Source organism: Phocoena phocoena, chromosome 12 (assembly GCF_963924675.1).
Source record: "Phocoena phocoena chromosome 12, mPhoPho1.1, whole genome shotgun sequence".
Taxonomy (NCBI): domain Eukaryota; kingdom Metazoa; phylum Chordata; class Mammalia; order Artiodactyla; family Phocoenidae; genus Phocoena; species Phocoena phocoena.
In genome coordinates this window covers 84,870,247-84,884,499 of record NC_089230.1, presented here as the reverse complement: position 1 = coordinate 84,884,499, position 14,253 = coordinate 84,870,247, and the positions used below count along the sequence as shown (strand labels likewise).

Sequence of the window (14,253 nt, the reverse complement as noted above, 5' to 3'; positions counted from 1 at the left end):
TGCCCCTCCCCCTCCCCCATCTGGGATATTGAGGCTTAGCCCCTGTCCCCCTACACGAACCCACAACTGACCATTTTCAGATTCAATCCACTGGGAGATAGAAGGAGAGCTTTACTCTGTGCGGCATTCCCATGTTCATTTAGTCAAGTATGATTTATTGGCCTTGGAAGGTAGTACAACCGCCTTTCTTAGACTCTCTGCTTACTAGAATGTATATTTTAATAACCTGTGGTTTTTTATGTATGCCCTCTGGTGATTTTGAAACACCGAACTCTGAATTTATCGTTTTGATCAAGGAATCGCGTGTGCTCACTGGCCTTGACGTACAGCGCAGAGCTGCTGACTCCGTGTCACTAAAACACGCTTTGTGCAATGTTTTCCCAGAAACGGAGATGCGTTGGCACAAATTGCCTCCCATTCTTGCAGTACCCTTGTTAGGAGCAGCATGCATTTTGTATGAGAGCAGGCAGGGGCTAAGGACGTAGGCGCGGTCATGGACCTCAGCCAGGCTGACGGCGTGAAAGGGGATGAAACCTGCAACTTTTGTCTCACTAGCACCACGTCCCATATTGAGTTCACTAGCCACAGGCGATCGGAGAACTCTGAAGGTTAATTCTTTCTGCCCATACGTAGAATTACAGCTCAGTGGACAAAGCCCTTGAAATGTTATCACCCCAGCCAGGACATTTTCAGTGGAAGAAACGGCTGGTAGTACAAAAAGGTTAAACGAATTAGAAAACGGGTCTCAAACAGACTTGCCGGTTTTCTTTTCCAAGAGCTGCCTAAAATATTCTGTAAGTTTTATAGAGGTTGTGACTGGAAACATGTTTCAGCCATATGATTGCCGGGAACTATTAAAATGAGTAGCACAAATAGGGCAATTAAATATAGATGCTAGTAGATTCAAACCCCAAGTGGAAATGAAGCTGCTTGGTTTTTCTTCTAAAAACACGCAAGTGAATTTCTTTGGAATTAGAGTAAAGGCCTATCTTGAAAAGCTGGCTGGATAGGGAAGAAGGCTGAAGAGGCTAAAAAATTGTGACTACCTGGTCCCCAACCCCTGAAGGGAGACCTGTCCTAAGTGAAGGTATCAACGTAAGGCCGTGCTCCTGTTCATAACATACGGAGCAGCCAGAAGAGATGAGCTCTGAGGATAAAAGAAGGGACCACCGTCCGTGTAGCTTCAGACAGATGCCAAAGCTTCACTTTACACTTCTTAGGTCTACTGTGACCCCATGTCCCTGGCACCCTGGTTTTCCTCTCCTGGCTCACAGCGAGTGTGAGAGGATAGGAAGGTCTCTCTTTAGTACAGATCCCTCGTGTGTGAAGTGAGTACTAACACAGACGATGCGATGTGTGGGAAACAAAAAACGAACACTGAGAGGTGCCTGTCTGCCTGGAAAGGGAAAACCGAAACTCATCGCAGGCACTGCTGGAACACGTTAAAGCCAATGTGTTTCCAACAGTTAGTTAGGGACCAGGGGGATGACAAGGATTTGGACATCCCTCCATTTTGGCTTGCTGCAAAAGGCAGGGGAATTTGAAAATAGCCAAGACTTCTTGAGCACTTACCATGCAGGGACTTGAAAAATTTCATGTCATCGTTACAATAAGTAGTTGTAAACGTTAAAGTAAAATAGCCAGGAAGGGCAGAGCCAGGATCCAACAGAGGAAGGCTTCACTGGCCTCAGCTTTGCCCATGGCCTGTGACTTCACTGTGATGCCCTTCGACCCAGCAGTGTGAGTAACAATCATTCCTCACAGGGAACTGGACGACTTTAATAAGACAAACACAGGGGACTTTCTTACAGGAGCTTACAAAGAGAGCTTCTTTGTAAGGAATAATTATACGGTGGCCTGACAGAGTAGAATGCAGAGCATATAACTGTGATAGAAAGTAAGTGTTGTGCCTATTGTGATGTCTTCTGAATATGTGACGTTCTCTAGAAATCCCAGAATCATGTTGCTGAGAGAGGGTCCTCAGAGAGCTTCTAGAATAGCATGTTAGGGTCATCAAGCAGTATTGCAAAATGTTTATACCTTCAGCGTTCAAACAGATGTTGTTGGAAAGGATATTCCCTCGTGTAACATTAAACCTTTTATCTAATTTAATTTACAGAACTTCTTTCAAATAGTTAGCAACCTTCTAGATGAAGACAACAAGGAAAAATGGGAAGATGCACAACAGGTAAAGCTGAAGTTATTTCAGAACTTAAAATGAAGTTGGTTAAATAAGGCTTCGTAATATGTGAAAAAAGTAATGGCTCGCTATTCCAAGAACATAATAGGAAACATTTTAAAGTCATTCTAGATTATCTCGTTCTAATTTTATAGAAAACAAGTGACCTCCTTTATCATAACAATCTATGGAATCAATGATATTTAAAATGTGAAAAAACAGAGCAGGTTTAAGTAATGTTTAACTTTAAGGTATTAATACATAATGACTCTATGCCTTACCCATCATTTTCTTTCCTGTCTACAGACTATAGGAAAAATAGGTAATCTAAAAGGACACATTGCCATATCAATATTGATATGGTAAGATGCTTATAATGGAATGTTAAATGGAAAAGAATTACCAAGCAGCATGTAAACCTGATTGCATATTTGTGAAAACAGAAATGTAAAAATGTTCAGTTATAATACAAATATAACTTATGGATGGGATAAACAACAAAATAATAAACTAGCACTTTAATATTGCTTAAAAAAATAGAAAAGAATAAAAGGACACATTGCAAACTAAACTGTGGGAGTACTAACTAGTAAAATCATTTGTATTTACTCTGTTATGTGTTATCTGAATTATGTATACAGATGTGCGTTTTGACTCAAAGCCAAGAATTGTAAAAATGAGTTCTCATTACAAGAAATGTATTCTGCTTTTTTTCTCTTTCTGCTAAGTATGGTAACTGTAGCAAGGAGCCTTATTGGTTTAGTTATTGTTTTAAAAATGGCTGGCCCTGCCATTTGTGCTATACTCACTGACACATGGTTAATACTACTTTTTCTAAATCACAGAAAAAGTGAGTTAGAAGTTAAGAAAGGGAGAATAAGCATGTTTTTAAAAATCCTGTAGAAATTTAATGTAAACATTTTCTACTTGACCCTTGTTAAAAATTCCGCGAGAACAATGCAATATTGAAAATGAATATTTCCTGAGTTTCAAGTGGACCCTCTCTCTCCCTTTCCCTTTATAATCATATTCTGGGCCTTCAGGAGTAAAGCATGCCCTTTATCTCTATTATCATAGGAACTCTATGGATAGACTCTAAAAATAGTCCGGTGTGGGTCCACCTCATTATCAGGTACAAGTGCTGTGCTTCTGGCCATAGGAAGAAAAAAAAAAATCACTCCTTAGTTTAAGACCCGGAATCTATCTTTTCCTACTAGTTTGAGTTATGTATTTGTCCTTGGCTTCATTCTAGAGGAGAACCTCCTTCACTCACTGTGAGAAAATGGTGTCTTTCCTTAGAATACACTGCAGTGGCTAAGCACATCTTTGTAGAGTGCTGGAGACTATTAATTATGGATATATTTAGGACAAATGTATAATACCCTATTTAAAACAAGACTGCAATCCATCAGATGGTGTTATTTACTGCAAGGTCCCAACTTGAGCAAATAATGAACAGTGGCAGAACTTTTTGTCAATGGAAAATCCTGAATCCATAATCCACCTATTTACTTGTGATTTTGAGTTAAGTATATTCTTATCTTTTAAATATTTTTTTCAGTAGTGATGATCCTTAATGCTTCTCTGAAGTAACTATTTGAAATAAAAGCAACTATTCTGTAGCGGTGTTTACATAAATGCAGCCAAGTGGTAAATGAGTCTCCAAGTTTTTGGCACAAAGGGTGAACTCTTCAGAAATAAGAGCTGCTTAAAATCTACCAAAGATAATCCTTTGTCTATTTTAGAGGAATAGTCTCAACAAAATATAACATAAAGCATAGCTCTGTGTGCATTTGGAAGACTAGCTGAGTAAAATGGTGACTATTTAAGTCAGAAGCGTTTTGCCATTAGAACTCACACTTTTAGACAATAAACAGCGTCATTTCATAGTTTGTTCACTACACATAAACCCCAGTTATGAAGGATGAAACTATGTTTAGCTAAAGCATCCTACTAAAAACACAGTATACTAAAGTGAGAAAAAAAAAGGCTGCATTCTATATAGCACTGTTTTATACACCATCATTGTAGTTGGAATGGACCGTCCATTTCATTCATGATAATTGTGATGATCAGTATTTCCTTTTTATACTGAACGCTCCTGTGTCTCTCCAGGAGTACGTAAATTGTGGCCGCTGAGCCAGATCCAGGCTGGCACCTGTTTTGTAAATAAAGTTTGGCATCATAGTCATAGTACCTATGGCTGCTATGGTACAGCAAGGACAGAGCTGAGTTGTTCCAACAGAGACTCCGTGATCCACAAAGCCACTCTCTGACCCTTTACAGAAAAAAAAAAAAAAATCAGCCCCGGCTCTACGACATTTGAAAATTGTTGGGAACATATAACTACAAACAAAATCTGCTGCCACCCTAGAAAACCTCTCCCCAAAGTAGGCAGGAAAGAAAACAGTTTTATTATTGAAGAGGCATTAAGCCAGAATGTGATGTGCATCACAGGCAGTTCACTAAGAGTTGCAAAGACAGAGAAACCTCATCCTTTAATACAGACGAGCGGATGTTCAACTCATTACACACGTGTTCTTGAGGTAAACAGTAGCTAGTTCTCAAGTAAGAGGACTTTAGGTAGTTCATCCTAAATGCACTGGGTAATTGGGATGACCATCTTGTTAGTTAATTGGCTTTATCCAAAGGAAAAATGAGCTCTGATATCTTCATGACTGCGGGCAGTTTTGCAACTCAGAGTGAGGCACCTGCTTAAGTCAGGGTCTAACCCTCCCACCGCCCCTCCCACCGCACAGCAATCTAGATGATGACTTTCCACTGAGAGACATCCCTGGGTCTTTAAGCTGGGAATATTTAACTTTCAAAAATGTTTACACGCATTTCAAAGAGACAGAGAAAGAATTTAACCATTACAAGTTTTCTAAAGTAAATGCTCTTAAGGGAGGGGGGCAAGGGGTTAGGGAGGGAGTCTCTTCTCTATTTTCATCTGGGAGGATTAAGCCTCTTCTTTTTAATTTGTATTTACCCACACACTACACATACTCATAGACACACACACCTACGCAAAAATAGAAGAAAAAATACAGTAGCAGCAGGAAGTTTGGAGCTGATGGAAATTTCACACACATTTTAGGAATGGGGAGGAAATTTTGCACACATTTCGGGAATGGAATAGGTAAGCAATAGCATTTGTCCCCAAATCTTCCTGAAACTAAAAAAAAAGTACAGCTATCTATGCCATACGTTTCTAACTGTAATAACCATTGTTCATGTCTTCAACCATATGTGAGTAAGTATACGATGCATTCGAGGTGTCTGATTTTTGGATGGGTGTGGCCACAAGCTCCTGTAAAATATACACACTGTGCCTGCTGGCCACCCTGCCCGACATGTCTTTCTGCTAATCAGAGTGTCTCTCCCCCTTCTGCACAAGCCTTTGCAAATACAAAGCCATTTAAAATTCTCTAATCCACTTAAATTTTTCATGGCTTGAAGCTGCAGTGGTGCTGAATGGCAAAAAGCAATGAATGTAACTTCAAAAGACTTTCTGCTTTAATCTGGTTATATAATGCAGGCTGACTTTGTCAGCATGATGGGTTACACATGCTAAAATTCATTTGTCTTTTCAAATGGACCTCACATTCCATTCACTGTGAGCTATTGCCAGAATCAGGTCATCTTTAAGCAAACACTCATCTGTTTGCAGTGTATAAGGCGGATGGTGTTGGGCGTGTCTTACATATGTACATGTGAAACACCTATACTAGAGCTGTTTTATGGTCCTGCAAGTATTGCTAACACTATTATTCATACAGCAGCTATTACAATGATTAGAAATAAATGTCTCTCCCAAGGTAGTTATTTTACAGTGAACTTAATAGTCTGTAAATATTCATGATGGCAATAATAATGATTTTTCCCCAGTGTTCATTGTACAGATGCTAAGTAAAACAAAATGTAAAAAGCCCCCAAATTTCAGTGTTTGTTCTATGTTATATTTAAGTGAGGAAAGGAACCCATCAAAAGTAAAGACATGCTGCTTCTAAGTGTACAATCTGTTAGATATTTTGAGTTTTCTTGGATTTATGAAGGATTAATCACGGCATCATATCACCTCCAGAGTTCTTGCTGGCTGACATTTGATGTCATTCTCAACTGTTAGTTCAAAAAATATACAACTGTTAGATGGGTTAAAAAATAAATTAATAAATAAAAATTTAAAAATAAAATAAAATGATTAAAAATAATTTTAAAAAGTAAAATAAAATATAGCTGCTGCTAGTTGGAGAAATGACTTCAAATAAATCAGAGCTCATTTATGATCTCATTGTGTCTTTTTAAAATTCCAGTTATATATTCTATTATATAGATTTTTAAAATTCCATCTAACCTTTGCTTATTTTTGTAGATTTATCCGGGCTCAATAGAGTTAATGCAGGTGATTGAAGATTTTATACACATTGTTGGAATGGGGATGATGGACTTTCAGAATTCATACTTAATGACTGGAAATGTAGGTAAGAAATAGGATGTTTTCCCAAAATCTGACTGAATTTTTAAAAAAATTTGCAAGTATCTGAGTCATACATTCCTAGGTGTGATACCCATTGTTCATATCTTTGAGTCTACATGAGTAATGTATTGTGGGTATTTGGTGTCTGAGTTTTCAATGGGCCAACCACATATGCACTATAGACACATACCTACACACACACATTCGCATGCATCTGAGTGTATTTGTATACATTTATTTAAGCCTACTTGTATTTATCTGTACACGTATATAGCAAATGTTTATTGCTCATATTGAAAATATATAGTATATACTATGTGATTATATAAAAAATAAGTCTTTGTGGTCTCACAAACACTGTTCATGAAGATGCCGAGTCACTTTCTTGCTAGGGGTCCCAAAGAAGTACTGAATCTCCATAAGGGTGGGACGCTTCAGAGACCTTTAGGGGTCATTGTCACAATGCTACTGCTGCTGAAGTTTTCTTGGTAACTTCGAGGACATGGTGCGTCTCTCGGGTCTCTGTAGTGGATTCTGTAATGTTAGCACACGTAAAGTGAAAACATCTTTCTTCCTTTAGCTGTCTATAACATTGTCTCTTATAGGGAGGAATCACACAGAGAAGCAACATCCACATGGCCTCTTACGGTGTTACAATTATTGTACATTCAGCCAACAGCAATTATGTTAACTAAATGGCACATTTCTTTTTGTAGTTAAAAAAACTGCAAGAACAAAGAAATATTCTTCCTAAATAGTATATGCATTGAGTTGATACAGGTTTACAGTTTTATTTCTTTACAGCTTCCTCTTGTGATGTTACTGTGGCTCAGATTTTCTTTCATTGTCATGTTTTAGCAATCTTCACATAAAGACTACTCACTGGAGATAAAGATGTGTTTAAATCAATATCTTACCTCACATTCTTATTCAAAGGATGTTTAAGTTTTAGTTTCTAGATCAAGAAGAGACCTAACTTCGGGAAGGGATTAACTAGGGGAGTTCACACGGTATACAACGTAACGTTTTTATGATTACAGCTTTGGTGGTTCGTTTTATACTTGATTTCTTCGGAAGGTCCTTTAGTCCTATAGTGACTCATTTGACTCTGAGATATAGTCTGCCAGGGTGACCTCAACTTGTAACTGGTAATAGCTAACTACTGGTAATATTCTTCAGTTGAAGAGAACCTGTGTAAAGGAGACCTCAAAGGTCTGCAGACAGTTCCATGCCCACATGCCATCTTCATGCAGCTTGAGGCCTTACAAGTTAGAGTTATGCCTTAATCCACTTTCCAGAGATGGTGGAGGGCCCAGACTTTTGCCGAGAGTAGATGTCCAGCAGCTTGTGCTGGTTCACGAATGAAGGGAGCTGTCCTTGCTATGGGCAAGGAGAAGAAAAAGTGACCGAAAATAGTATTTTTATTGAAGGATGAATTCAAAAATCAGAGAAAATTCAAATTAAATGTCCATTCCAAAAGTGGCTGGGCAAAGAGAGGAAGGGTAAAATCCGTGGAAAAAGGGGTAGCATGTTGGGCTATGAGTTTAGGGAACATGGAAGGAAAACCCTAGAGAGATTCTGGGGACGCTGGTCATTCAAGATGGAACCACTCTTCTAAGGGCCTATGATTTTTTGGGGGAGGAAAGAACCAGGAAGGCTGCTATGCCAGTTTGGACAATAGTAATTTACAAGAAAAACAGAGGGGGGAAAAAGCAAAGAGCTATTGTTTTCTTGATTTTTGTTAATCTTAGCACCTAATTCTAAAATGCATGGCTAATTAAAAGTTTTATCAGATCAAAACATGGCACTTCTTCAGAATATGTTTGGAAAAAACTTTAAAAACCAAAACCAATCTTAGAGTCTAGTAACTTAAATTTGAACTTAAAGTAGGCTGTTTGAATAACAGCATACCAAATGCCCTATAGTACTAGTATTACTTATGACAAAAATTCCATAAATATCAATAAATTGCAAATCTTTATTCCTCTTTACCTTTCTTTTGACTTACCAAAATTGTATTTTTGAAAAATTTGTGTTAAAATCATGCTTTGCCTAGGTTTGCCTACTTCCTTTATCATCACTAATCTTTAAGAAGTATATTAAGCATAGTGACAAAGCAATTTAATGCTGCAAATAGAACCAATATTGTCCTATATTGTGTTCAGTCTTGTGCAAGGACAGCGTGATTGTTTGGCCTGCTGATCACTTCACTGATTAACCATATAAGAAAAGGTTATATTCTGTGAATAAGTATCCCAAACATTATTACACCACCCAAAAGAGATTTTATTTATTTTGGTTTCTCCAAATACTAGTCGAGGGACTGACTTACTGTTGTTTGATGACCAGAAGAAGGTTATTCTCAATAATATTTAAGAATTTTCCAAAGTATATCCATATATTAGAGTTCTCCAGAGAAGCGGAACCAATAGGATATCTGTAGGTACATAGAAATAGGTTTATTTGGGGAGTTTGGTTCATGCAATTTCAGCAGCTGAGAAGTTCCAAGATCCGTTCTGTACAAGCTGGAGGCCCAGAAAGCTGATGGTGTCATTCTAGTCCAAACCCGAAGGCTTGAGAGCCAGGAAAGCCAATGGTGTTAAGCCCCACTTTGAATTCAAAGACCTAAGAATCAGGAGCGCTGATGTCCAAGGGCAGGAGAAGATGGATGTCCAGGATAAGCGGAGGGCATATTCACCCTTCCTCTGACATCTTGTTCTATTCAGGCCCTCAATGGATGGGACAGTGCCCATCTGCATTGGTGAGGGAGAGCTTTACTCAGTCTACTGATTCAAATGCTTGTCTCTTCCAGAAATACCCCCACAGACACACCCAGAAATGTGGTTTAACCAGCCATCTGGGCATCCCCCCCCAGTCAAGTTGACACATAAAATTAACCATCACAATCCACTCATATCAAATTAGGTAATATAAATAATACTCACTTACTATTCACATTCTTCATGGTATCCAATTTGATACTAGTATATGTAAAGCATGACTATAGTGTTGTGTCAGATATGTCCAATGTTTTTGGACAAGGACACACAGACAGAATAATTTGCGGTGACAACTTGTAAACTGTGTGAGTTGGCATTTGTTTTATGTCCTAAGTCCAAATATTAATTATCCAACATCAAGCTTACACACACACACACACACACACATGCTTGCAGGCTCACAGACACACATACACACAGCATGTTAGTGATAAATAGAGACTAGGTAACTAAGAAAGTTTGTTTATTGCTTATGTCCATTTTTTTTTCAGTGGGTTGGAATAAGACTCCTTAACGAAGGGGGTGGGTGGTGATGTGATGAATTGGGAGATTGGGATTGACATGTATACACTAATATGTATAAAATAGGTAACTAATAAGAACCTGCTGTATAAAAAAATAAATAAAATTAAATTTAAAAAGACTCCTTAAAGAACTTCAAAAGATTATCATGTCTTATAGAGACTACAAATTTTTTTTTATAAAGCCTGTATGCACAGCACCTCACTTTTCTGGAATAGAGATAAGCTCTTGAAGAAAGAGACAGAGTTGAATAACCACAAATAAAAGAAAGACCATACAATTTAATAAGAGAGTCTCAGAACCTTGCAGATAGCTTATTTTATTTCAACTTTAAATAGTTTTGGGCTTTCTGTTTTCTGGTTCCTGGTTTTGACAGAAAGGGTTGGGAGCAGAGATGGTGCTGTTAGAATCACATACATAGCAGATAGAATACCTGAAACAATAAAGAAAAAGAAGTTCTGAAAGAATCTGGCAGAGTGGAGCCCATATGGTGGGAACAGCACTCTTCATCAAGATAAAAGTTTCTATAATCTGATTAAGATAGAAAATGAGTGACATGTCTTGGAAAGATTTTCTTCCAAAATAATTCAAATGAAAAGTTTTGAAGTTTCTTTTATCTGAAAAGTGTCCGTATCTGTATCAGCTTTTGATAACTGAAATGCTCTTATATGCTAACTATGAGTATGTTGGTATAAAGGTGAGCATGTTCATTGTGGGAGGGAACAGGTCCATAGCTTTGTTCAATTTCTCAAACGACTTATGACCTCAAAAATTTATTAACACAAGCCTTGGAAAAAAGTATTCTATGAACAAAGATGTTAAACAAGCCAATGCATTTATAAAGTAATTGAATATTTTTCATATCACATATGAATATGACATTCAAAATAGACACATGATAAATTATAATGAATAAAATTTAGTGAGCACTTAGGAAACAGTACTAAATAGCTTATATAATTACTCAGTAAATGAATGAATATGAAAAATTGATGTGCTACAGAGAGATTTAAATTTTCAATATGCCTCAGTTTATCCTAGAGTTGTATTCTACATGTTCTAAATATGCTGTACAGGCAAGTGATCTTCTTCAGTGAAAAATGTGAATTTTTCAATATATTTTAAAAATATTTATTATTGATTAGGTCGGGGGACTATATCTTAATATTATTTAACGTGCATTCAAGTTATTTTTCTTCAACAAGAATATTTCTTGAAGAGTGTTTAAACTGACTTTCTACGCTTTCTCTCCAAACATTTCCTCTTCAGTTCTTTTCAGCCCCATTCTTCTCTCATCACTTTCCTGAAATTCCCCTCAGAAAAGCCTCTGGAAACTCCCAATTGCCAAATTAAACCCCCACTGTCTCTTGAAACTGTCCATTCTCTCTATTATAAAATAGAATTAAGGGATAAACATTACTCATGATTCAGAGATATTTAGAATTTTTGGAGGCAGTAAAGTAAAACAAAGCAGAGTATGCACTGAAGTGGAGACAAGCACATTGTTTGAGGCCCAGCTGTTTGCAGTTCCCAAGACAGAACAGGATGTATGCGACCTTACCTGATCAGAGTTACAGGACAAGTGCATGGATGACAGCTGCTCTAGAGCATTTGTCTAAAGTTGTGGCAGCGTGTTTTATAGTTTTTTATTATGATTTTAGTCATCTATTTTCCATAATCACTTCAAGTAGCATATTGTGTTTTCCTTGTTGGTAAGAATAGCCTATTCTTTAGAAATTAAATGTTTTAGTTTTGGACTTAAAACCTGAATTGTGTTCACCAAACTGAATTCAAGGAGGATCTGTCATGTGATGTATGTTGCAGCCCACTGACTGTGTTCAATTAAAAACAAAAAGAATTTGTCTCTTACTATAAGCAAAGCCTTTCCTTAGTGATTCAGGTCATTAAATGAATAAGCTGCTCGTCTACAAAGAGCTTGCAGTCCAGTTGTGGGCATAAAAGAATTACATAGATGAATAACATACCAAGTGCACTCTGGTGTGTGTCATGGAAACCAAATGTTACAGAGATTCATTCCGAGAGATGTTGTTCCATGTAAGGAACTAGAAAATATTCTTCAAGAAGGAATCATTTAGTGTAGATGTTGAAGGATGGCTGGATTTTTGACAGTCCAACCTGAGACACAGTGAGTGACAAGGAGATGGTGACATCCCAGAACATTCTTTTAGCAAAAACAGTATAGAGTTGTCCAAGCTGAGATAGTGCTTAGGGGATACGTGGTCTATTTTGATAAAGACACCTATGTATGGAGATAAAGGAAATGAAATAAACTTGGAGAGGCATGCTGAGACATGGTGTCACATGCTTCCCGATTCCGAAGACAGTAGGGAACTCCTGAGGCTTCATCGATGGGTGAGAGCTGTGCCTTGGAAAGACACAGGTCACAGCAGAAATAAAATTTGTTGAGATTGAAACATGTTTTAAACACAGAGACCAGAAGGCTTTTTATAATAATCCTTGCAGGAGATAATGAAGACTTGAGTTAGCAGTAGTAAGAATAGAAACCAAAATGTAGTTATATCAGTTTGAGACTCTGAGGGTCGAAATGATGGCATTCCGTAACTGAATGTGGTGTCAGAGAGAAGGGAGGAATTGGGATTATATTGATTCAATGAACATTTGAGAGTGTCTTTCACATATTAATGTTTAAATGCAAATGTACCCCTCAAGTGGAAAAATAAAATGTGGTCTTGGGTTTTGGTAGAGAAGTCAAATTTATGATATACCCTTGGTAGTCAACTGCATAAAAGTGATGGTTGAAGCCAGAAAAGCATTTTCGATGATCAGGACAGTAATAAGAGGGGTAAGATGGAAGATGATGCCTATATTTAAAAAGAAACAACTCCTGACTATGTGTGGTGATGGATGTTAACTAGACTTCTTGTAGTCATCGTTACACTATATATCAAAATATTGAATCATTATGTTGTGCATCTGAAACTAATGTTATATGTCAATTATATCTCAATAAAAATATCTCTGTATATGACTATGGAGAGATCTCTAGGATATATTATTACCTGAAAAAGTACATATAGTCATAGACCAAGTTAAGAAATATATTTTGTTTGCAAATAAAATTTACACATGATACTAGGAAGAGGTCATGTAAGTTATAGAATAGAAATCAATGTTGAGGCGAAAAACAAGAACAACAACAAAGAATCATTACAGATATCAGAATAAGAATAGTCAGAGGAAGTAGGTATAAGGGGTTCCGGAACAGGGCAGTAGGAAATCAGTGGCATGTAATTAATAGGAGAGAGAGAACATATCAGAACAATACTGTAGTTAATATCAATTGCTAATAAAGTTCAGAGTAGTGGAGTTAAGAAAAATCTTATGTGATTGCTGGTGGTAAAACGTAAGAGTTCTCCAGGAAAAGTGCAGACACAATGAACAAGATCTAAATTTCCAAGCTCTTTAGGTGGTTTCAATGGATTTACCCATAACATTTTAACACAATTATCTCTAAGGATTTAGTTTGCACAGATCAATGTTGCTACATCCACTTAACACTATCTCACAACAGTTCCTTAGGAACTCTTCAAAGTTGACAGTATCAGATAAAAAAGGAATATTGTTAGGCTAAGAAAGTCTCAAGATACAGAATATTAAAGTTACTGGCTGTAAGGAATTTCAGAAGTCACCCCTATGTACACCCTTAGAGATAGAATATTCTGGAAAGTATAGTTCCAGTTTTTCTCTAGTAATCTAATAAGGCCAGTGCCTTGAAAACATTAATGTTAAGACATTTTTCTCTTCCAAGCTAAATATCACTGTCTCTTCTTTGTTTAGAAATATGAAATGCTGGGCTTTTCAGAATGAACATTCATACTTGGTGTTTTCTGAAATCGAGTCCAAATTCAACCTTAAGAATGACATGATGCAATTTTGACATCTTTCTCTCCACAATGCTGGCTCATCAACATCAAACCTGTGTTATTTCTTACACTCAGTGGTAAATTTAATCATTCCTTTAGAGAATATCTTGTTCTTCAATTGAGAAACCCTTCTTCAATCTGATGATGTAATTACAAAAGTAAAGTGGCTCCTCTTTCTAGGCCTATTTTCCTTTCTGTCACTGCTTCATTTTGTGGATCATACACCTCCATCACTTGTTTAACTTCCTTTCTTTGGAAGAAAGATGCCTGTAGTGAGTTGGCACCGAGCCTGAAAAATGCACAATTTAACATCTTTTTGCTGTTGTTGTTTATCTGTAGCACCTGACGTTGGTTCAGTCAGCTAGACTTGAGTCTGGAAGTGTCAGATTC

General features: G+C 37.2%; 1 protein-coding gene across 1 annotated transcript in view; it reads left to right on the top strand.

Moving 5' to 3' along the window:
• Positions 1-14,253, top strand: part of ADGRB3 (adhesion G protein-coupled receptor B3) — an 802,318-nt gene that overhangs the window by 397,239 nt on the left and 390,826 nt on the right. The window contains exons 10-11 of the mRNA XM_065889244.1: positions 2,120-2,188; positions 6,552-6,660. Of these exons, the coding sequence (XP_065745316.1) occupies positions 2,120-2,188; positions 6,552-6,660 (178 nt within the window). The remainder of the gene's footprint in view (positions 1-2,119; positions 2,189-6,551; positions 6,661-14,253) is intronic.